Source organism: Ornithorhynchus anatinus, chromosome 9, assembly GCF_004115215.2.
Source record: "Ornithorhynchus anatinus isolate Pmale09 chromosome 9, mOrnAna1.pri.v4, whole genome shotgun sequence".
Taxonomy (NCBI): Eukaryota; Metazoa; Chordata; class Mammalia; order Monotremata; family Ornithorhynchidae; genus Ornithorhynchus; species Ornithorhynchus anatinus.
The window spans coordinates 10696899-10722631 of NC_041736.1; the positions used below are offsets into that span (position 1 = coordinate 10696899).

A 25733-nucleotide genomic window follows, 5' to 3' on the forward strand; every position below is an offset into this window, starting at 1 on the left:
TCACTCAGCAAAGGATAATGACTATCAAAAACTACTACATATGTAATCAGGAGTTTCTTCCCAATCAACATTCATCTTGTGACAGGCAGCAGAGGGCCAGAGAGAGAGGCCACCACAGCACAGTTCTCCTCGATTAGCTGTTTCACCAGCCAAGCGCCTCTTCCCCGCAAAGCTCTCTTAAAGTGGCACAATCTGGGTGCCTCTTCCACTGCTCTCCACAGCATCATCATCATCATCATCAATGCAGCAATGGCTCTGCCTCCACCCCCACTGTTACGCCTCCTGTCATTCAGTGGGTCCCTTAAACTAGTCAGGGTCATTTCCACAGTATTATATTTCACAGTGAATGCACTGAAAACAGAAAGCACATTCCAAATGTAAGTTACAGAGACCCAATCACACACTAGAGTTGGTGGAACAATAAGGAGGCTTCATACGCCTTTGTCTAAATGGTCTCGTTGGGACCCAAAGTGCATGTGGAGACCTGGAGAATATTTTCTTCTTGCTCACAAAATCAAGTAATTAATTTCCAAACTAACACCAGTTCTTTTATCACAGATGTTCACTTCAGGGATAAGAAAGGAACTCTTTCCCTCCCTCCCCCTGCCTTTACAAGCCCACAAACCTTCCTGAGGGAAGTGAAACATCACCTAAGCATGACAGCATAGCTCTTCATCTCTCAGAAGTTCCTGACCCAACCTTGTATGGAGTTAGGGAACCTGAGCTGCAGACCTTCTGTCCAATTACTCTTTAGAAGCCACTGGTAGGTGTGCATCATGGCTAAATAGGCCAAACACTTTTATGCACACATTTTTTTTTTGAGGTCAGGGAAGGGAAGCTGTTGGAAGAAATGATTCGAATCATTTTTCATTTCCATCAATGATGATAGTTAAGACTAAAAATGGCAAGATCATTATGAAAAAAATTCCTGCAAAAATAAAATAAGTAAATTGAATAGTCATTTTAAAACATTACGATAGTAGTTTGTTTCCTCAAGAAAATCCCCGTGTTGATTTGAGTAACTTAGGTTACGGGATTTCATACGTGGGAGCTATGGAAGGTGCACAATTATCACATGTGAAATACTCCCCAAGAAGTACAACATATTTGACTTCTTGCAAAGTGGTGCGGTTCACACACAACCCTTGACAAGGCTTTGAAGGAACACGGGCATTGGGCACCTTACTAAGGAACAGTTTGCTGAATTAGCACAAACAACAATCAGCAAAGGCAATGGATCCAAAGAACGAACCAAGTCTTATAATAGAATTAAGAGCGCTGTATTTGATAGAGAAAGTACAGTCTGGTAGGTAGTGGTGTACTGGCCAATGTGGCCTAGGTTCTGGGGAGGCAAACTCTAGAGTACGGCCTATACATATGCTAGATAAGGCTAAGGCAGTCTAGGCAACTGCATTTCCCAACAATTTCAGCCTAAACCACCACCTTTCAAACACCCCTTCCTACTGCTTTGCTCTTAGAAAGCATAAAGTATATAATGCTGAGACTGTTGGGAGATGTAGTCTCCAGCCAGAGTTCCAGGAGTAGCAAAGTGGCAAGAAAAAAAAAAAGACGTTAGTCTGGATTTCACCACTGAGATTTCAGATGTTTAATGAGCAAATGGCAGGGAATGCAGAGACGTATTGGAAATTAACACAAATCAAAACAAATAGATAAGCCAAACACAACATACGCAAGCAGCCACATGCAGCTTCTGAAGAGAGGTAACATCGGTAAAGCCAGCTAACATCTGTGAAGCGGTCGGTATACGCAGATCTATTGCCTAATGCTACTACATGTTGTGCTGTCACTGAAATGCCATCTGATCTATTCCCCTTCACTGGTGAAAACAAAACAGGACTGTATAAATGGGAAGTTTCATCAACCTATTAAATGCATCCACGCTTGAGGCCCTAACAAAGAACTTGAGACTGCTGATGGAATATTTTTCTGGTCCTTTGAAAAACTCTTCCAATTCAATAGGCTATAAGCATCATTAAAAGTACTTGGGCAATAGCTAATACACTAATGACTGTGCTTCAGGAACCTGAGCACACACATACACACACGCACCCCACCGCCCCCAAAAAATTACAAACTGCTTTTCCAAATCAGCAAAATACTGAAAGTGCACAATAAACTTCATGATGACCAGTCTGCTGCAGCGATTTTCATGAATGATCTCGAGCTGAAAGCTACCACTGAACTGCATTTAGGTCCAACTCTTCCCAACTATCATCATCATGGTGCCAGGCCTGGCAGAAGGTCAACCTCCCCTCTCAAAGCTTTTTGGAATATCCTGGGAGCCCCCCAAATCATTTGGATCATTCTAGGAGGAAGCTCACTTCTCTGCCTTTAGTGGGAGAGCTCTCCACCTGCCTTCCCTGGGAAGGAGCCAAGTCCTTTTGAAGGGAAGAGCGGAGAGAAGACAGGCAGTTGGGAGCTTCTAGTGGGCTATGAGGCATTTGTTACTTGCCTGCATCTCTGAGACCCACCCAGTAAAGATCTGTAGGGTCTACACTGTCACCCTAAGCTATACCTGGGCTAGCTAGAGGAAGCTAGAGAAGGTTAATTATGGTCTCCTTGACTAAACCCTACTTCCCTGATTTTTCCCCAAGCCTAGTACAATGCATCTGACTTCTGTTCCTCAGCTCAACTTGGCCCTGAGAGTCTTAAACTTCAATGGCTGTAATTATTACCTTGCAAGCCTTGACTTTGGTATTTTCTTTTGTGATCTTTTCACATTTGTGTTACTAATTAAATCCTGACTTTGATCTTGTTTGGTTGGTAATCTGGTCTAGCTTTTGTCCTTGAAGCCTCCAGAGAATGCTCAAATGGATCTTGGATGGAGTTCCTAATTCTACACCTTCCCTGAGTAGTCCTAAATCTATCAATGGTATTTACTGAATGCTTACTTCAAGCAGGACACTGTATTTAATGCTTGGGGGAGTAAAATAGGCTTAGTAGATATGATCTCTGTCTACAAGGAACTTAGTTACCTTTATATATTAGAAATTATTTCTATTAATTTCTGTCTCCCCCTCTAGAGTGTAAGCTGTACTGTACTCTCCTAAGTGCTTGGTATAGTGCTCTGCGCAGAGTAAGTAAATGCCATCGATGGTGATGTTAGGAGCTTGGAGCCTAGCAGAGCAGTCCCAATTCTGATCCCCTGAGGAACAAGGCTCAGGGTTTAAATTAGATTAGTGGAATCAAATACATCCTCAGTTTCTCTTGCGTGACAAGCCCTATACTTGGCACTTGGAAGTAAGCAAACTAAAGTGAAAAACGAAGTTCCTGCCCTCAAGGAAATTACAATCTAATAGGTCATTAGATTGGCCATTTATTGACGAGGGCCAAAACACCTGGTTCTACCAAAATGCATGCTTTCACTATGCATTTTGGACAGAGCATTGTAGATGATGACGAATTAGGGAACATCTGTCCAACAACACAAGCCTGTTTGGATTCAGCTGGCCACAGCCCTGGAAAAAACAGTTATGCACACGGGAATCCGAACAGGAAAATACTAAAGTATAAGTTTTCTCTACATCTGAGTTTTGCAAGAATGCAAGCCCTGTGTTCTAAGAGAACTAGATTTATATCCTTTGAGAGACTGAGCATGTGAAACAAATGTGGCAACAACCTCAGAGCAAACTCAAAGTTAACCATACACTTCTTCAATCAAAACTACTTTTATGTAGGGTGCTTTTTAAATTTTCAAACAACAAATTTCCAATAAGAATGATCTCACTTTATTTTTAAAAAGGTTGATTTCTATCCACTGACTAGTTGAACAAGACACAGCTTTATATGTGCACAATGGAAAAAATGGGCCCCCAAAAAACCCCCATCTCACCTTTTCAGTTTCAGCTATACAGGTGGGTTTCTCAGATACACATCTGCTTTTCAACATATGTAAACAAATACACATTTACCCTTGGTTCCATCATTCAGCTTTAGGGAAAGATGTGTGTGTGTGCTTAGGCGCTTGCATCCGCTTTTTGCAATTGGCCGTAAGCATCAAAGATTCATAATTTTGACGTAAATCACCGGAGCACAGTGTGGGCAGATGCCTAACTCTCTAATGCTTAAAATGAAGGGAAGATTGGGTGATCTATCCCCCTATCTGAGGCAGCAAGGAGCCTGAGGAATCCAAGTATTAGTCTCTGGAATTATTTTTACTGTGGTTGTTTTTAAATTGTAGAATTTAGACTGTCATTTCTGTCTGCCACCCCCACAGTTAGATTATGAGCTCCCTTTGGGCCACGACTATGTCTGAATCGCCACCTACATATTTCTACTAGCATATACACATTATAAGTACTTAGAATCTGCTATGAACTGACTGACTGTAAATGGTTTATTGTTGACCTGGTTTGTTTTTCTTATAATGGTAGTATTTATTAAGTTCTTACTATGTGTTACGGGCTAGGGCTGACTCCAAGTTACGAGACTGAACATAGTCCTGTTCTTACCCCTAATTTAGAGATGAGGTAAATGAGGCCCACAGGTGTTAGGTGACTAGCCTAAGGTCACACAATAAGCCATTACAGGAGCTGAGCCTCGTTCCTGACTTTTAGTCCCATGCCTTTTTCCACTAGGTTTGCTGCCTCCACATTAAATGCTTTATCCAAGTTTTTGAGGCCCAAGTATTTACCAGTGATCTAATGAAACCTGGATGTAACATTAATGAAACAAACCCATCACATTAGCAATAAGCCATTTACATGCAGCACACACCAACATGACACAATTACATATTTCCAGTGTGAAGGTGGGCAAGGGGAACATGACTACCAACTCTCCTGTACTGTATTCTGGACAAAGTAAGCACTCAAATACCACTGATTGGTTGACTAACATGGACTGTGCATTACTAGCTGCAAAACACATGTATCCACACACAGAGCCCTGTTCTCTTTGAGAGTCTAAATCCAGAATACATTACACCTCACAAGGCATTAACTCTGCAGGGCAAAAAATGACACCTCTGCAGTCTAAAAATAGTACTTGTGCTTCTGTCTAATGCCTTAATCCAAAGTATGAGGAACAATCCGACTTAATGAACTAACGTTTTTGTTACAGAATCACACACATACTGAAATTTTCCATTCTTACAAGAATACAAAGAGTGGGGGACAAATGGTCATTTGTAGCTTTTGAACTCCTGAAATGCCTATTCTACTGATACTACACTTCAGATAGCTATAGGTTAAACTCATGATTATGAAAACTGGCATTTTTACCATATTTCCTAAGTATTCATGGATACAATTAGAAATGCAGTTATTCCAGAAAACCCTAATAGCCAGATTTGTGCTGCTGCTTTTCTGATATTCTGAAAACTGCATAGTTATGAAGCCAGTTCCAAACTTAGGAGAACAGAATTACTTAATTATTAAGGCGAATACTTTCCAAAGCTCATGCATGTACAAAAAATACCCACTCTCCCACATACAGTGCAGGATCCTCCCATAAATACCAAAATTACAGTGGTTAGAAGCTAGGACTTGACAACCAATACCTCTCTAACTTTTCAAACATACTACACTTAAAAATCCAAAAGGGACATTTACCATTTGCAATAGTCTTCCCTCTCAATTTCAAACTTTATTTACTTAAGCCTAATTTTCAGTGTCCCTCTTTCTTTCAGATAGCAAGCTACCTAACACCAATGCTAAACCAAGTAAACCATCTGCTTCGGCAAACTGTGTAATGGGGCAACGATGGAATTGTTGCCGGTTGTTTGAAAAAAAGGTTAGCTCACAGACTGATTTTCTGGCTGACCTGAACATTTCATCTTCAATAGCACAACTGATGAAATTATTACCATTAATAATAATAATACTGGCATTTGTTAAGCACTTACTATGGGCCAAGCACTACTCTTAGAGCTGGGGTAGATACAAGGTAATCAGATTGTCCCAAGTGCGGCTCAGTCTTCATCCCCATTTTACAGATGAGGTCACTGAGGCACCTCAGAAGTTAAGTGACTTATCCGAAGTCACACAGCTGACAATGGTGTTTCATTATAGAGCTACCTGAAAAGAGTCATTTTCAAGCTTCATTTATCAAGTGACACCAATGAATAAGTACTAATACAAGTTTTCTAATATTATCCTAACCCAAGCTACTTGTCCTGAAAGAGTAGTAACCTAAACAATGAAACCCTTGCTCAGATATCTGTTTCAACATAGTAACACCAGCTTTTGATGAAAGCCATCCGTTCGATGCACTTGTGGAAAACTTTAAAAAAATATTAACATATTCAGTCTATCACTAAATCCTGTCAGCTCAACCTTCACAACATTGCTACAAACCGCCCTTTCCACTCCATCCAAACTGCTACAGTATTAATCCAAACATTTATCCTGGCCCACCTTGATTACTTATCGGCCTCCCTGCTGACCACCTTGCCTCCTAACTCTCCCCACTCCAGTCCATACTTCACTCTGCTGCCTGCATTATTTTTTTACATAAGCATTCAGTCCATGTTTCCCCACTCCTCAAGAACCTCCAGTGGCTGCCCCATCCACCTCTGCATCAAACAGAAACTTCTTACCATGTCCTTACCATCAACTTTAAAGCACTCAATCACCGTGCCCCCCTCTACCTCATCTCACTACTCTCCTACCTCAACCCAATCCACTCACTTTGCTCCTTCAATGCCAACCAACTCATTGTACCTCGATCTTGTTTATCTGTCCGCCGACCTCTCGCCCACATCCTACCTCTGGCTTGAAATGCCCACCCTTTTCACATCCAAGAGACAAATTAGTCTCCCCACCTTCAAAGACTTATTGAAGGCATATCTCCTCCAAGAGGCCTTCCCTGATTAAGTCCTCATTTCCTCTTTTCTCATTCCCTTCTGCTTCACCCTGACTTGTTCCCTTTATTCACCATCCCCCCACACTCAGTCCCAAAACACTTTCATATATATCCATAATTTATTTATATTAATGTCTGTCTCTCCCTCTAGACTGTGATCTCATTGTGGGCAGGGAATGTGTCTGTTACAGTTGTGCTGTACATTCCCAAGCACTTAGTACAGTGCTCTACACACAGAAAGTTCTCAGTAAATATGATTGACTGATAAATTGTAGCATGTAACATCTACAAGATAGATTCTGAATAGAAGTATGGGGTTAATTACAGCGTTTTGCTGTATTTCTGCTGTGGACTGTAACCAGAATAAGTTGACAACTTAATGGATTTTGATTAGAAACCCACAGAGAGGTACTGGAACAAGCCAGTGACTTAGCTAGTCCAAAAGACAGCACTGTCTGAAAACAAGGCAGACCTAAAAATCAGGAAACAAATACTCTGTTCCTTCCAGGGAGCTCCACCACTGACTCAGTGGACGAGATGGACCAAGTTATTTACTCTTTCAAGTTCTCTCCTATAAAAAGGGGACAAACAAAGAAACAAGGAGGCAGAAAGCCTATTCTGACAACTAATACACACCTGAGTCTTGGCAAGATTTTTCCAAAGTGAAATTTCTCAAACTTTGTTATCTCTGCATTATTAATACTTTACAATAGAAACTATCCTTCTTTTAAAAGTATGGAACTTCAATGTCAAACTCATTCCTCCATTTCAATCCTTTTGTCATAGAACACTAATCAGTTAACACAGTTTGCACTGCAGAATTGGCTTGGACCAATTTTATTAAATACCCAAAAGCTCAACAATACCTGGATGGAAAGCATGGAGGAGAGAGAACCTATCCTGGGCGATGGTTTAACACAGCTTTGAGGAAGATGACAGTTCCCAAAAAGATCAGACTCTCTCAATTCTGTCTCAGTAAATCTTTGGAGGCATCCAGCTTACTGCAGTTTCTAATGGTTAGTTTTCAGCGCATCAACCTTTGGATACCTGAGACATCTTGGGACCATGCCAAAACAAATTCTGACAAGGTTAAGTTCTTCATCTTTTTTGAAGTAGGTAAGCTAAGATAGAATCCTCTCTTAGCAGTTAAGGGTGTTTAATGCCGTTTTAATAATCACCCATTAAATAAGAACACAAGAAATGCCACACTGAGTCAATGGTTCATTTAGCCCAGTATTCTGCCTTTGTCAGTAGCACCCAAAGCAGCTTGGAAGAAGAGGGTGCTAATTATCCTCCTTGATATTCATCCTTGGGGCTAGGGATATACTGTATCATCCACCATTCACACCCTTATCCTATGACAGACAACTCATAAAGACCCCATCATCTAACTGTACCTTCAGCATCCCTAATTTCAACTCATTCCTGTTTTCTGACGCATATATGGGTACTAAGTGCTGGGATACTAAGCCTTTCCTAAACTACTGATGACTTCTAATTTCACAATTTTCTGTGATAAACAGTGCTTTCTTATAATTGTTTTAAAATGATGTCACAATATTCTTTGTTAACAGGGTGTTAACTCATTATCCAGGAGCCATTTCTAGGTCAAAGATGACTCTGTATTTATTCATCTGTGTTTTGGAAGTTCATCTGTTTGGCAGGTATCTCTCGAAACAGGGCTGAATTACAGAATAGAAACATGTTGAAAATAAGCAGGCTTTCACAGTCGGTTGCTTTCTTTGAAGAGGGAGCAAACAAAATAAACCTTTCTGTGTGCAATCACCTCCTACAATGGACTGCTAAACTCATTATCAAAGAAATCCAACTGCATCATTGCTACCAATAAACAATTTCACTCTACCCAGCCACGTTTTGAGCACTGCCAAGCACTGCAAAAGAAGCATCAGGGAAGTCTCTGGTCCCCCATACAGATGCAAGGAATCTAGGTTTTAGTCCCAACCTAGGTTTTCCCATCTTCCCTTCCTGAAATATTTACTCCCTGGCATTCTACAGAGAAACATCTTTTTTTACTTGGTATTACACACTCCCCCTCCTACCTTACCTCACCGATCTCCTGTACAACCCAACTCACCACTTTGCTCCTCAAATGCCATCCTACTCATCGTTTCCTGATCTTGCCAGTCTCGCCATCGACCCCTTATCCAACTCCTGGAGCCTGGAGCTACTTCTCCCTCATATCTGACAGACCACTGCTGCCCCCACCTTCAAAGAGGCCTTCACAGACTAGGCCCTCATTTCTCCTATTTACCCTTTCTTCTGTATTGCCTACGCACTTGGATCTGTTCCCCTTCAGCTCTTGGTAATCACCCTACCACCAGCACCAGGGCACTTACGTGGATAGCCTTATACTCTCCCATTTAGACTGTAAGCTCCTTGGGGATAGGGGATGAAGCTATCAACTCTACTGTACTGTTCCAAACACCCAGAACAATGCTGGTCACACAGTAAGCACTCAATAAATGTCATTGATTTATGTTATATTTAGCTAATCACTATATGATTTCAACAGTCCTTAGACAGTGACTAACCACCCATCCTGTGACCCTCCCACATCACCCCACGGCCGATATGTCTTTGTCCTCCTAATTTCTGCTCCATAAACTAAGTATAGGTCTCCCTAACACACAGAAGAAAAAGCAAAAACAAAACAGTCTTTAAAGTTTTAGTACATCAGAAGGACGCTCATGGGCCCACTGAAATGTTGCAGAGCGCTCAAGCCCCTGCCAATAGGCAAAATTGTGAGGGGGAAAAACAAGACAAAGCCACAAAGGTTCTATTTGACCCCCGCTCTGACCAAGTGAAAAAGAACAATGGTTGCTGAGGGTGTGGTCCTTCAGTGTCCCTGGCCAAGATTTCGCTGTTAACAAACAGCAAACCCAAAGCTGTTCAACTGAAATCTCAGGATGCCCCTCATCAAGTTTTTCAAACCCGTTTGGGGGTTAGAAATGGTCCAGAGGCAAAGACATACAACATATACTTTTCTGAACTGCCACTTTCTCCACCCTGGGGCTGGCACAAATGCATCAAACCCAGGGTTTTCAAAGTCATTTTCCTCTCCCCTTCAGTTTCTTTAAACTCTCTGAAACAACCATCACCCCCCGCCGCCCCCCCCCCCCCGGTAAAAAATTTTAGCACAACAACAGAAACATCGTCAGGGAAATGGGGATACATGGATGTTTTAAGTTATAACCAGGCACATCAATTTTTGGCTTGGAAAAAATTAGGAAGGAAAGAGTTGACTTCCTTTTCCAAATTGCAATCCAAAAGCTGCTGCATCCCCTCAACAAATCTAAGAATGCCTGTGGCTCAGAAGGAAGGAGGAACCAGGGGGTACTCCTCCAGCAGACTGGTTCTTGTTGGGATGGAAGAGGAAATCCTATAAGCTGCTTTCCTGAAAAGATGTCATCTCTCCTACCCCAGCAGTCCTTCCCTGTTACAAAGGATTGATCATTTATTGAGACACTGGAAAAAAAAGCAGAGCTGTTCCACCCAGAACAGTTAGGTTTTGTAGCCACACAATTGGGGAGCTCTGAGAAGTCAGCATATGGGAACAGGTTAGATCTATCCTGCTCAGTTTCATCTTTGGAGAAGATAATTCACAATGCACAAATGAAAAGACTTGATTTTTAGAGGGGCTAGCCTGAGTTTTAAAATCTTATGCATTTTAGCATGAGAGTTACAGTAATTCCTCCTCTTTATCTGGGTTGTAAGCTTGACATAGGCCGGAAATGTATCTGCTAATTACTGAATAGTACTCTCTGAAGCATTTAATACAGTGCTCTGCACATAGTAAGTGTTGAATAAATATGATGGATTGATTGATTCATATCATCCTCATTCTTCCCTATAAATATTCAGGACCGCCTCGGAGTTGTATTCATACTGAATCTCTCAATCTCTCACCATTTAATGACTATATTTGTAAACAATACTTAGGAACCTAAAAACTCTTTCCATGGGTTTATAAAGATTCAGATTTTATGGGAGCGGGAGGAAGAACTTCACTAGTACTGTTTTGAGCTGTGCCTAAAAAGTTGTGTCTCTCACACTCTCTCAGGACCTATTTAAAGAATAAACCAAAAAACTCACAAAACCCCCTAAAACATAGCAGCTTTGAACCTTCTAACATTCTTGAAAATGCCTTGCAGAGCACCTACTTCCTTTTCCACAAAAGGCTGTTTAGGGAAAGAGAATATAATGATTCAGTTTCATTCTGCAGGATCTGACTTGGAACTAAACTAATTTGTCTTTAGTTTGACACTGTGATGGAGGAAAGCTATGGGGAACCATTGTTTAGGGCATATCCCCCATGTGTAGCATGATCCACTTCTTAAAAGCCTTATTTGCATCCATTAAATAGTCCAGTTTTGCTATAAATGCAAGCTCCTCAGACTCTTGGCAACAGTGAATTTCCCTTGAGCTTTTTTTAACGTTTTTCCTAGGCTACAACCCAATACTTGGGGAACAATCTACGATACTCTAAGCACACATCTAAAGACAATTGGGATGAATGAATAAACTAAGGCTAAAAGGCCAGTGACTGAAACTGCCCAAAGCTGAAGGATGGCACCCTTCTGTCTTGGGTTGAATGGGTTTTCGGATTGTACTTTGCCTGGAAATACAGACTTGAGCATTCATCCTTCTGAAATGAAGAGCTTGTTGGATATTTACCTTTCCAACTCCTCCAAAACAGACTGTCAGAACACCTAGCGCTGGGCCACACTGGAACTCCCAACCAATACTGGATGTTGATGACGGCAAGACAACTTGGAAGAAAATGTGAATTCAATCGACTCAGTAGTTCATTTACATGCTTGAGGACACAAGAATGTCTGGTTTTATTTCTCTACCAACTCAGTAGTTATCTTTCCACTTTCGGATAGTTCAATTTTTTTTCAAAATTGGGAGAAAAATGAAATGAGTTAACTTTTCTGAACCAATGGCTACATCTGATATGGGAGTTGTTACTGGGCCTTTCCAAGGTATACTTAGATTTCAGATGAAAATGGCTCTTCTACTCCATTCCCTTTGTTTTTGAGCCTGCGAAAAGGGGGGATAGAAGTTCTTTAAAACATTCTTAGGAAAGTTGGTTTGAATAATCTCTCCTACTACCTCGTTTTTTAAAATAGTATTTGTTAAGCACTATGTGCCACATGCTGTACTAAGTGCTGGGGATGACACAAGGTAATCAGGCTGGACACTGACCATGCCCATACTGGGCTCACATTATTCATCCCCATTATACAGATGATGTAACTGAGGCACAGAAAAGTGAAGTGACTTACCCAAAGTCACAGAGCAGACAAGTGGCAGAACTGAATTAGAAGGTAGGTACATCTGACTCCCAAGTCCGTGCTCTATCCACTATGATACCTGCCCGCCCTCCCTCCTACTTAGTATTTTCAATGGGTTGGAGTCTCCTGGTACTCACTGGCTCTACTACTAATTACCTATGTATTAACTCTCTTCTGGCCCTTGGATACTTGCTGAATATTCTCTACAGTCTTGAAAAGAAAGAATGCAGCTTTCGAAGAACCTACTTTCCAGAAAACGTGGCTCAATAAATTGTCCCACAATATAATCAATTTTCAGTACCAAAGGGGAGATTTTCCAATTTGTGGATTAGTCCTGCCCTTCCTTTCCTAACCCTCCAGCTTGCCCTCTGGATGGTCATCAGCTTCTTCAACTGGCAGAATGGCAAAGAGAAGAGACAAAGCCCAAGTCTACTGGTCTTCATTAAGAGCTACTGTCAAGAGAGGCTGGAGAGAAGGACATCAAGGGCTTCGAGCAACTTTCAGTTACCTGTGGATTTTACTTATGTTTCTTCATCCTTCCCTAGGCACACTAACCAGGAGTTGGCCCCTCAAAAGTACAGAGTCCAGTGGTTCCAAGAACTTTTTTCTCTCCTCCGAAGGAAAGCTCTGGTAGCCGAGTTTTCATGTTCCACCAAACGGCTGTTTTGGTCTTTAAAGCCTTCTGGAACTTCTCTGGCAAACCCCGTATTGTCCCCACTGTTAGTGAGAAACTGCTGCATACTGCATACGCCAGTTTAAAAAGCTAGGCTTTATAGTAACAATAACTTATAACACATGAGTTTCATTTCCTAACATGAATGATAGCTGACACATTACATTTACCCTTCGCAGCACAAGAGCTGCCATGATGTACTCTGGGGAGGGGAAAGCACCTGCCATTCACCAGTCACTATCTTCGTTCCCCATCTCCAAGCCAACCTTCTACCCATACCTCACTCTTGCCTCTCACACCTCCGTCCCCTTTCTGTGGTTCCCCAAGCTTGGAACTCCCTCCCTCCCCTCAGACAGACCACAGCTCTCCCACATTCAAATCCCTTTTAAAACCCCACTCCCTCTAAGCTTCTCCAAATAATTTTCCACCGGCCTGAGGCACGGCATCCCTTCAGCCAATTCCAGCACTTAGGAACCTATTTACCCCTCCTTAACATTCGGGTTATGTCTGCTCTATGTATTTATTTTGACCACTCTTGTTGTAAATATTTTTATGTCTGTCTCCGCTGTGAGTGGACAAATAAACTCCTTGACAGCAGGGAAAGTGTTACTCTTGTTATCCTGTACTTCCCAAGCACCTGGTACAGCACAGGACACCTAGTGCGTTCTTAATAAATGCTGCTTCTTCATTGTCTGCTCTGACTTCTGCCTGTGCCTGGCTGAACCACTGCTAAGCCTGAGAGTTGTTTCCCGGACTCTCCACATACCACAATGAGTGAGTGGTATTGAAGAGTTGCTGGGAGGCACGGCTACAGTCTGTGCAGGAGAACAGGGATCCCACTGGCAGCATTAGGGTTGGAATGAAGAAGATGAAACATGGCCCTCATTCCCTGAGGAAACCTGCAGGGAACTAGATTGATTGCCAGGGCCAGGAGAAGTAAGGGCTGCCTCTTTATCTCAGCCCCTCCAACACTCCCCCACCCCTTTCCATTTAAGACTGCTTTGTTCTGGCAGATAGCAGGTGGAGGTGAGAAATGAAAACAAGCTCTGAATTCCAAGGGGCAAGGGAGCGTCCAAAAAGATAAAATATTGAGCAAACTTTGTGAAGGGGCTTTCATCATCCTTAAGGAACTTAGCATTAGCAAACCCTGTAGAACTCTGGCTATGAAGCCCAGCACATCAAAAAGGTGACCATCATGAAGGCTTGCTTTAGGGTGGCTTTCAAACCTGCCTTTTATAGGCTTCTCTTGGTCTGCCTACAGAATCCCAACTTCTTAGCTTCTCCTCACAGACTCTCTCTTCCAACTCATCACTGAAATGACCATTGATTCTCAATTCTAACTTTTCCACATTCCTCCCCAACATACTGGAACCAAATTCAGTGCATAACAAGGGCTGATGAGTCAATCACTTCACATTCTTGATTCTAATACCACAGAGGTTTCTTCGACCCCACATATACCCCATTGGCTTTGAAAAATAAACTAAAGTAAGGGACAACTGCTGGGGAATAAGTTGGTTGGTTTATTAAACATCCAATTTGCATACCTGAAAGTGCCAAACTCACTACATGCAGGTCTCCTAGGCAAGTCACAGAAAAAGTGTGGGGCTGGCACATACATGTATGCTCTCCCCTGCCCAATTTACTTCACCAAAATGTGTGAAATTAGCTTGACTCAGGCTCAACTTTCTGGAGGGAGAGCAATGTACTTCAGACCAAAAATTATTCATTCACAGCCAAGTTAACCTGGCATTACAAGTTAACCCGTGTGCAGATGCACCCAAGCTTTCCAAACCATCACCACCTCGGCAGGTGTATGTGAAACAGGATCCTCCAAATGGTGACAGAACCCTGCTCAGGATCAGCTCCCATGCTGCAGTGACCAGGAGAAATCCTGGACCCACTCTCAGAGTATTAAATGACTCTGCTTTACTGAAAGGACCAGCCAATTTGGGAATACTACAAGTGGTAAGATTATTAAATAAATGGACCTACCCTACACGCTTGGGAACCGCAGCATTATAATGGAAACAGACAATTATCTAGATCTTCATATTCACTCTACAATATGGCTTTGTAAGGCTAGCACAACAAAAAATAGGTTGCTTCCGCCCACTGCCAAAACCCCCCTGCAACTGGAGTTAACACCTAAAAACCACAAGCACAAAGTTTTTGCATGTAGCAATCAAATCAGGTGTGAAAGAGTTAATAACTGCATCATCATCATAATAACAGCACTCACTGTTCTAAGTGCTGAGTAGATATGAGATAATCAGATTGGACACAGTCCCTGTCCCACATAGGGCCCACAGTCTTAATCCCATTTTACAAATGAGGTAATTGAGGCACAGAGAAATGAAGTGACTTGCCCAAGGTCACACAGCAGACAAGTGGAAGAACAGGAATAGAACTCAGGTCCTTCTGACTCCCAGGCCCGTGCTCTATAAATAAAATGGTGGTATTTGTTAAGCGCTTACTATGTGCAAAGCACTGTTCTAAGCGCTGGTGGATACAAGGAGATCACGTTGTCCCACGTGGGGCTCACAGTTTTAATCCCCATTTTACAGATGAGGTAACTGAGGCACAGAGAAGTTAAGTGACTTGCCCAAAGTCACACAGCTGGCAAGCAGCAGAGCTGGGATTCGAACCCAAGAACTCTGACTCCCAAGCCCGGGCTCTGTCCACTGTGCCACGCTGCTTCTCCACTGCCTCAACATGTTGCACTCAGGACTAGATGCAATCGCAGTATGAAACAAAAAAACAGTCTTTATTTAAAGGGCTTAGATTCCACATATAAAACTCCAAAACAGACTATTTTAAACTTCACATTCTATTTATTATTTATTTAAGACTTTTCAAGCTCATTGTTATTTGAAGCTGACTTTTTATATCTCCAGGTCAAAAATATAACACTTTTAAGAGGTGGGGAAGGGGTTATTTTTTCAATTTGATCTGAAGGCAATTTTTTAAAAATATTTACTATAAACAGTCCAAATACAACATACAGAGAATAAGAAGTAGTAACACAACTTGAATATCAAGAAATCTAACAATTATTTTAAAATGCTGTACCACTTAAGAACTTGATACACCCATGCTGGAACTGCTCTCTAATTCATCCCATCCTTCCTTGTTGTTCTACTATTTTGTAACTCCTTGTGGGTAGGGACAGAGTTTACCAACTGTACTGAACCCTCCCAAGGGCTTACTGAGTGCTCTAAGCCCAGGAACCATTTGGTAAATACCAGTGATTGACTGATGGATTTAAGAAAACATGAATACTGTAGTTTCACTCAAAATTACCCCACAGCAACAAAAACTCAAAGTAGGCAGGATATTAACTTCTTCAAAAAGACTTTGATTGTCAACAACGGATCATTAAAAGTCCTCTAAGACTGCCAGAGTGTAAATCTTTCGCCATAAAGGCCTCCCCCTCCACCTTCCCTTGTGTCAACTCTGCACTTAACTGTGCACCCCTTTAATACTTTGATACCCCAGCCCCACAGCATTTATAGTTCTCGTTCCCTCCTCTCTCTTCCTAATCTATTTTAATATCAACCTCCCCCAGAAAGCTTCTTGTGGGCAGGGTTCACCAATTTCTACCAACACTGTTGTAGTGTACTTTCCAAAGCATTTAGTATTGCACACTGAACAACGGAGGCGTTCCTGACTGACTGATTGACTGACAAACACTGTCACCTCGCCCCTTTTTCATAAAACTCACCTCTTAAAAGGACACACACCCCCGACGGCTTCAACATTCACCTGTACTAGATCCAGATTCTGAGAAAGCAAAGCTCTTAGTCTCAGATTCAACTTTAAATTCAAACTTCTAATTTTATAAGGAATGCTCGTCTTTGAGCAGCACAGCTTAGTGGAAAGATCATGGGCCTGGGAGTCAGAGAGCCTGGCTTCTAATTCTAGTTCTGCCACTGGTCTGCTGTGTGACCTTAGTCAAGTCACTTAACTTTTCTGTGCCTCAAGTTCCTCATCTGTAAAATGGAGATTAAATCCTACTCCTTCATTCATTCATTCAATCTCATTTATTGAGCGTTTACGAGAATACAATACAGTAGATACATTCCCTGCCCACAAGGAGCTTACAGTTCAGAGGGAGTATTCCTTCCTACTTAGGCTGCGAGCCCCATGTGACAGGGACTGTGTCCAACCTTATTACCTTGTATCTACCCCAGATCTTCGAACACTACTTGTTAAGTAGTAAGCACTTAACAAGTACCATAATAATTAGTATTCTTATTCATTCGTTTTCATCCATTCATTCATTACTTGTTTACTGAGTGCTTACTGTATGCAGAGCACTCTACTAAGGGTTTGATGGGAGAGTACAATATAACCACAAAGAGACACATTCCCAGCCCACACCAAGCTTACAAGTCTAGAGGGGGAGACAGACATTAATATAAATAAATTACAGATATGTACAAAGTGCTATGGGGCGATTACTGTTCAAGACAAGGAGAAAAATTTAGGTGGATAACTCACATGGTGAATGTTGTCCAGGGTGTGCTTTCTTTTTAAGAGCTGAGTTTTATGAGAAAGGAGTAAGGTGGCAGTGTCCTTCAACTGAAGGTTGAATCTGGTTCTCTCTATCTGGTTCATTCAATACTGGATTGGTTCTGTAAGGTCCCTAGTCATTTCTTGGTATTCAATACATGATAAATATTGATAACTCCCTACACTAAATATTAATTTGCTTGGTTCTTAAATTTTCCCCTCTGCAGGAAAAATTTCCTTAATTTTCCCACAATGTGTCAATCCTAGATTAATATATACTAAATTCTTTCAAATATCTTTAATGAAGTGCTACACATAGGTAAATATTTTTAAAACGAACACCTACAGACGTTTAAGAATCTGTTTTCCTTTCTTGGCAAGATTAAAAAAAAAAAACGTTGCTGAAATCCAATTCTTCAAATGAGGTGGAAAAAAAGGTACGCATTAATATTATACACGTTAATAACAATCAAAGCTGTCATATCTTCAGCAGTCATTTTTGAAGGGTAAAAACAAAAGCATCACAGTGAACGTAGGCTTTTTGATCAATAAGATTAAGATACTTTCTCCTCCCTTACCCTGTCATTCACATTTATGCCTCCCTTTTACATAATTGAATGAAACAGCTTCTCTTCCCCCAAATCACTGCTCAGTTCTAATCGGAATAAAGACAGCACCCCTCAAAACAGAAAAATATTCGCCATTTTTATTACCAAGGGACCTACTAAAATTGGGTAAATCAAGATGAATATTCGTGTTAGATGAAAATGAGGTATTAACTTCCAGATTCACTACTTTTACACTGGTTAAGATTTTCTTTGGTACAGCTGTTGGCCAAATTGGGTACTAGAATTCCTTGAAAATGAACTGGATTCTGAAAAATGCTTCAGATTGCAGAACTAGGAATATCAGCACATAGTAAACACTCAATAAATACCACTGACTGATTTATCAGAGTTTCTCAATGAAATCCATGCCTTCCCTTTCAATTCTACCTTTACTGAGCCATAGAAGCTAAATTGGGGGTGGGGGGGGGGTGGCGAGGTAGAGGAATAGTGTCTAGATAAGTCTTAAATCTATTATGGTCCCGCATAGTTCAGTTCCACTATTTTTTGCTTGTTTTCAAGAAAACAGAGCACAAAAATACCAGTCTGGGGCATCTGGATACGGATTCTTAGATTCAAGTCACCTAGACTTTTTTTGTAATGGTATTTATTAAGCACTTACTATGTGTTAAGCACTGTTCTAAATACTGGAGTAGGTACAAGTTAATCAGGTCAGACACATTCCCAGTCCACAGTCTAAGTAGGAGGGAGAACAACTACTGAATCCCCATTTTACCATCGAGGAAGCAGAGGCACAGAGAAGTTAAGCGACTTGCCCAAAGTCACAAGCAGAGCAAGTGGTGGAGCTGGGATTAGAACCCAAGTCATCTGACTTTTCATTCAATAGTATTTATTGAGCGCTTACTATGTGCAGAGCACTGTACTAAGCGCTTGGGATGAACAAGTCGGCAATAGACTTCTAGACCCATGCTCCTTCCATTGCTTGGCCTTAGTTTCTCCATCATTCCAATGAATACAACAGCTATAGACTATTTTGAGGAAAAATGTGAGGGCAGAGAGTGTGCAGTGATTATGTGAGTTTTAGGAAAGGGAGATTCTATATTGTTACAGTTGTGATTACGAGATGGGGAAATTCCTCTCCAACTCTCTTGGTCAGAGGGAAATCTGGGACTTCTTTTCTCCTTAGGATTTCAAAAGGCAACAGAGCCAATGTATAAAATGTTCCAACATGGAGATCATGCTTGGAAAATGCCTTAGGCTGAATACTGAAGAGTTGCCAAAGAGTTGCCTAAAATCTAGAGATGCCAAGCGGGTATAAGGCAGAATAATCAGGCACCCATAGACAATAAGCAATACTCTAATATGGCTGCAGATAGGCAATTACATTTGGGATTCTTGCCTTATCCGAATTCTGAAAGCACTATTAATAGAGGTATACATGAAACTGTGTACCCACACATCTATGTATGTATGTAGATAAATGCTTGTATCAAACAAGGTAGAGACAAAGCTATAAAGTCACGCTCAGAGAGACAGGCATCAATTTCTACTGCTTTGCATTTTCCTCAAACTGTAGGTTGGATGGAAAGTGGCCAAGTCCATTAGACTTTTTCAACAACAGCAACTGAGACTGGCTTCAGCCATCTTCACTTTAACATCCTTTAGATGCCTTAATCTTCAAACTTTAACAAAACCCAATCTACTACACACATATTGCTCTGAACAGAACAGCATGAAAAGGATTAATCAACAGCTTTGTATGTCATCCTCTAAACAAGGCCAAACACTGAATCACTGTTAAATTCCTCACGTGCAACTACGCCCAGTTAATCTGAGAGAAAGCAGCAAACTATGTAAATCTACTTAAACTGGTGAGATAAACACTTCACTCATCAAATGCATCAACATGAAACTAGAAGCCCCATCAACTGAAAAAGCTATTTCCGAAAAGATCTTCCCTTCCCCCCCCCCACAAAAGAGACAATTTTCTGTCTTGCAGTGATCCAGATCTTACCCCAACAAACTCCCATCGGAAATCTATCAGACACAGACGAGCGGGCTCCTTTCTAGCAAAATCTAGGATTGCAGTTTGCTCCCTTCCATCTCCCCATACTGCCAAAGAAAGGGAAAGGTGGAACTAGAGACAAAAAGCATATTGGCTTAGGTACTGTAAAATGGAACCTGACTGACAGGGATGAGAGTGCAAAGGGTGCTACACAGACCACTAACATCATAATCAATTCCTCTGCAGGCATTTAGGGGTTTTTCAGTCCTGAGAGTGTAACTTTTTCAACCAAATGAAGCATGAATATACAAACATACTGCACACATGGAATGTGAAGTTCTTTTATCGATAGCACATGTTTGTGTAAACATACATCCTCTTGGCAGAAAGCGGGGTGGGGGGAGGAATACTGAAACACCCTCTGAGGCTTAAACTGGTAGAGAATCCTCTCGCCAGTCCCCTGCTCTGCAGACTGCTCCTGCCAAGGGCCTGAGCTCCTGGGAGGAATCAGTCAGCCCTCAAGCTGGAGGAGGTTTCTTCACTGCCACCCAGGTCAGGGTTTTGGTCCCGGCTACCTGTTTCCCTGACCCCAAGGCGGCAGAGCCTCCAAATCAGGACGTTGAAGGGCAGGGTAGGGGCACCCAGAGCCGGGGGGGGCGGGGAGGGGAGGGGCAGGCTGGACTCCTCCTGTTCCAGAGAGTGCGACATTATCACGTTATGACATCACCTCAGGCCCTGCAGCAAGCTCCAACTTGCCTGTAGTCCCATAAATACATAGGTGGGTGTGAAATATATATATATATATAAAATCTCAGAGTTTAATCTCACTGTGACACCATCTGATTGGCTATACATGTCCATTCCTCAGGTGGGGCTTGAACCGGCAATCTTCTTTGGGTATTACACTGAAGCCAACTCTGCATTTCATACTGAGCTGCCATTCCCTTCAAGACGGTCTAACTTTGACCAGACCTCAGTAGGCGTGCGTGTGTGCTCATTTTCCCGTGATGCAGGAAAATCCTGTTTAACACAGATGACTTCAGAGATCAATGTTTACCTCTGATTTTCCCTACACTTGAGGAAAAGATTAGGCACCACCCATTTCTATCTCATCTGAAACTGGGTGGTTCGCACGTTTTAAAAAGAAATAAATCTGCATTAATCTCAGCAATGGGAAATGTGAGATGAGTAAAATTAATTCGCTAATAGTATTGTCAATCCTCAATGCCATTTACAACAATCAGTCCTCATTTATCTTCCTATTATCCTATTCCACCCACCACCGCCCACTCAACATTGCCAGGTTCAGTAGGCAAAACTATCACACAAATACAACCTTGGCTGTTCACAGTCCCTTCTATTTTCATTTCAACCAGGATATTTAATTCAAGTTAACCTTTTTCTACGAGGTGCATATCTAAATTCAGCTTCCAAACAATGTGTACACTAATGGTAACTTTACAGATTAAAAAAATCAAACCCATCGCCCACCTGAAATTTACCCATTTTCTGCCAAGTAACTAGTGTCGAAATGAAAGGTTTAGGCTTCTAAAGATTGTCCTAAATATCATACTTTACGATCTTAGGCAATTATTCAAATGTGCACATTAAGCCTAACCTAAATCGACAGTCACTCAATGGCAACTAGGAACCAGGTCTCTATGTAGGAAGCGTGCTTTCACCAGAGAATGGCTAAACACTAACAAAAGAAACCTTTGACTCAAATACCAATGGTACCCGGGTCTTGTGTCTGTATAATGCCTACACATTCATTTCTTTCTGTGCCTATAGAAAAAAGAAAGTCTGTTTGTTTTTCTGATTCAGTCAGCCTTTTTAGCTCTTGAATCTAAAGAGTGCACTGTGAAAAGAGGAGCATCTTATCAGTGTGTTCCAGACCAGCAGGCTATCTCCCTTTTCCACACAAAACCTACAGCCCCTTACAGTAAAAGACCTCGCCCTCAGAGCTTTTTCCCCATTTCACAGCTAATACCCTGCGGTGCCCTGACAACAAATAAATGAATTCACAAGGCCCTATGGTTCCTTACATAATTAACCATCTTTTCAGGTGGCGGGAGATGGGCGGAGAAACCGGAGAGGGGAGGTAGGGGAGGTGAGGGAGCTAATGTCTGCACTAAATTGGCTCCATTTATGAAGTTTCTGCAATTGTGGCAAACCCTGGGACATTTACCCAAAATGAACTCACACTAAGTACATGTTACACATGCAGGCTTCAATTGTACAGTTAGTACGATGAAAAATAGACTCTAATCTGCTCGTGGAGTTCCCAATGCAGATAATTACAGACATATCTGGGGACTCAATTTTGCACTCCTCACCCAACCACGATTTCATATGTCTGCCTGCGTGAGGACATAATTGTTACTGTATTATACTTTACAATGAGGGGTAGTGAGGCAGGGGGAAAAAAAAACCCAACAGTTTTAGAAAACTGCCCCTTAATTATTTCTATAGGTGAACAGTGTGCTGTATTACCCTGACGGATCCACTTTCAAATATTTATATGCCAGCGCATCGGAGAAGTACACGACAATTTGAGAACAGAATGGACTAAACAGTAATCAATAAATAATTCTATGAAAGCCCTAAGTAACTTCCCTGGGCATTACTGCCATTAGATGCGATGATCTAGAATGTATCTAGCCTTAATGGAGGAAAGATAAGATTCTTTGGTATTGTTACTGGAATAATAAGATAATTGATGCGTCTCAGTTGCTAAGGATGGGCACAAAGGTTTATTGTTGATGAAATATGTTCTAATTTTTGTTTTCTCAGCAAGCATCTTACCACTGACCCCTAATCAGTTTAACTTTCACAGAACTGCACTTTAAAAAAAAAAACTTAGAGCAACGTTTTTGATACTGCTGCTTAAAAGCTTTGAGATTTATCACAAGATGGTTTTAATAATGCCTCGAACAGGGGAATGGGAGGAGGGAAGAGAGCTCCTGAACTTGCAGTTCTTTTCTTTTTTCCGGCTCGGGGTTTTGAGCCAACCACTAAATTGCCTTTGTAGCTCATTCCCTTAAAAAATGTATGAAACCGTATTAAAATGGGAAAACTCATGTGCATGACTCAATCTTACCCAACGCTACCCGACCTAAAATGTCACGGATCTCCCTGTGCTACTGAAAAGCTAAACAATCTAAAAAAACTGACAGCGCAAGTTCCTTTTTTTTTTTCTTTGGTAGAGTGACTGAGAGGGCTGGGGGAAGGGGACGAGGGTGCTCAAGTAATAATAATAATAATGTTGGTATTTGTTAAGCGCTTACTATGTGCCGAGCACTGTTCTAAGCGCTGGGGTAGACATAGGGGAATCAGGTTGTCCCACGTGGGGCTCACAGTCTTCATCCCCATTTTACAGATGAGGGAACTGAGGCACAGAGAAGTTAAGTGACTTGCCCACAGTCACACAGCCGACAAGTGGCAGTGTCAAGTGTGTCGTGTCTTCGGAACTGAACGGAAAATATTCAGGCTGGAGTTTCGATTCGATAATATTCATTCAATAGTATTTATTGAGCGCTTACTACGTGCACAGCACTGGACTAAGCGCTTGGAATGGACATCTCGGCAACAGAGAGAGACAATCCCTACCCAATGCCGGGCTCCCAGTCTAAACGGGGGAGACAGACAGCAAAGCAAAAGAGAACAAAAACAAGACGACATCATCGAGACAAATCAAGGAGATGTACACCTCATTAACAAAACAAACAGGGTAATAAATAAGAGAGACACATGAGCACAGTGCTAAGGGGAAGAGCAGAGGGTGGAGGGGGAGCAGAGGGAAAGGGGGGGCTCGGTCTGGGAAGGCCTCCTGGAGGAGGTGAGCGCTCAGTACTCATTCATTCATTCAATAGTATTTATTGAGCGCTTACTCTGTGCAGAGCACTGTACTAAGCGCTTGGGATGAACAAGTCGGCAACAGATAGAGACAGCCCCTGCCGTTTGACGGGCTTACCGTCTAATCGGGGGAGACGGACAGACAAGAACAAGGGCAATAAATAGAGTCAAAGTAGGGCTGAGAGACTATATTGCGACTTGTCACCCCTTTTTTACTTACACCCCCCCGCTGTGCAAACTGGCCTCCCTTTTAAACTCGGGCAGAAAATGAAGAGGAGGAGGAGGAGGAAACCCCCAGCCACTTGTTGCGAAGCTCAGCTTCCAGCAAAGGCGGGCCCGCCTCTCCTCTTCGTCCCGCCCGGCCCCGCCCTGCCGGTCCCCAGGGTGGGGCGGGGGCGCAGACAGCGACGACGAGGAGGAAGAGGAGACTCTGTGTGTGTGTGTGTGTGTTGCTGGTGGGGAGGGGAGAATGCGGTCACGCAGTTGAAGTCGCCTGCCTCCCCCCTTTTGCAAAACAAGCCCCCCGCACCACCCCTGCTCTCTCCCCAGCTCTGCCCGCTCAATCTCTGCATCCTTACCCACCCCAACCTGCACACCCCCCCCCCGCCCCCCAGCCACTTTCTTCCTCCAGCCCAGGCACTTTTTCCTCTTCCCCGCCCAGACATCGCCGCCCCACAAAGACGCACGAACACACCCCCCCGAAGTCGTGTGCGTGTGAAACCCCCCCCCCCCCTTTCCGCCGTCTCACCTGCTTCCGATAGGGCGCCCTGCTGCCGCTATGGCCCCCCGGGTTGCCGCCACCGTTGGGAAAAATCATGTCTGGGCGGGTGGGAGGGGAGTGGAGGCGGCAGTGGGGCGAAAAACCCCCCACCCCGGGGTGGGGGGAGAGGCAGCGATACCGGGGGAGGAGGGGGGCAAACTTCGGCGGAGGCCGGTCCTGGGGGGGGCGACTCCCTCCGCCGGGGCTGCTGGCGCCTGCCGCTGCGGTGCCGACTTGTCTTCCTTTCCCACCCTCTCCTCCTCCCAGCGCCGAAGTGGGCTAAAAGTCAGGGGAAAGGCCCCCGCGCCCCCCTGCCGCGCTTCTTTGCCGCCGCGGCGCCGAGCAGCAGCAGCAGCAGCAGCGCGGAGCCCTGCCTGCCATGGGTGGCTCAGTTCATCGATGGGGCGGCGGCGGGGACCCCGGCGGAGGCACGAGCGCAGCGCCGCCGCCGCTGCGCGCCCTCCCCCCTCCCCCCGTGGCCTCAACCACCGGGCCGTGGGGGCGGGGGGGGGGCGGGCTGCACCCGCTCCTGTCCCCGCCCCTCCCGCTCCCGGGGACTCCAGCCCCGCCCGGCGGAGCGGCGCAGTCCCTCGGCAGGGGGCGGCCCCCGCCCCCCCCCTCCCCGCGCAATGGTTGAGTCTGGCTCCCCGCATACCGCACATTCCACGGTGCGCCCTGCCCCCCCCCTCCCCTCCGCGCGCGCCCTTCCCCTGGCGCGCTCGCGCTCCCTCCCCTCACACAGACACCAATGGCGGCTTCTCCCCGAGGTCACTAAACGCCGGGCCCGGGGCTCTAACCCGCCCTTTTGTCTCGCTCTCCTTCCCCGTGCTCGTCGTCCCTTTCTCCCGCCGGCCTCTGCCTCCCTCATCGCCACAAAAAAACCCCCCACCAAACATCATCCCTCCTCAGTTCGCCCCCATCCCCCAAACTCCCAGGGAACCCCCTGACAAAAATCGAACCTGCGAGTTGCCCGGGAAACCCGTGATCAATCTAACCGAGTGGGTTGCTCTTCTTTTACCCCGCCCCACCCGAGATTTGTACGAGAGGGGTCACCACCACCAGCATCGCTAGTTGTTGGTTAATCGTGGGGTGGTCTCTCCGCCCCTTGTCCTCCATCCCAACGTTTCTACAACTTCAGGAAAAGTTGGGGGGAGACTCCACCCTCCATTTCGAGGACTCTCCTGAAGGGCCACGGGGGCTCCTATGAAACAGGCGG

At 43.6% G+C, this 25733-nt stretch overlaps 1 protein-coding gene across 3 annotated transcripts in view; it reads right to left on the reverse strand.

Moving 5' to 3' along the window:
- RBMS1 (RNA binding motif single stranded interacting protein 1) overlaps nt 1-25733 on the reverse strand; it is a 182589-nt gene that overhangs the window by 87294 nt on the left and 69562 nt on the right. Inside the window, exon 1 of one of the 3 annotated variants that reach the window (XM_029072384.2) lies at nt 24506-24591. The exons of the other annotated variants lie outside the window; for them this stretch is intronic. Coding sequence (XP_028928217.1) covers nt 24506-24574 — 69 coding nt within the window. The 5' untranslated portion in view covers nt 24575-24591. Of the gene's footprint in view, nt 1-24505; nt 24592-25733 lie in introns of those variants that run through there. 3 annotated transcript variants of the gene reach the window in all.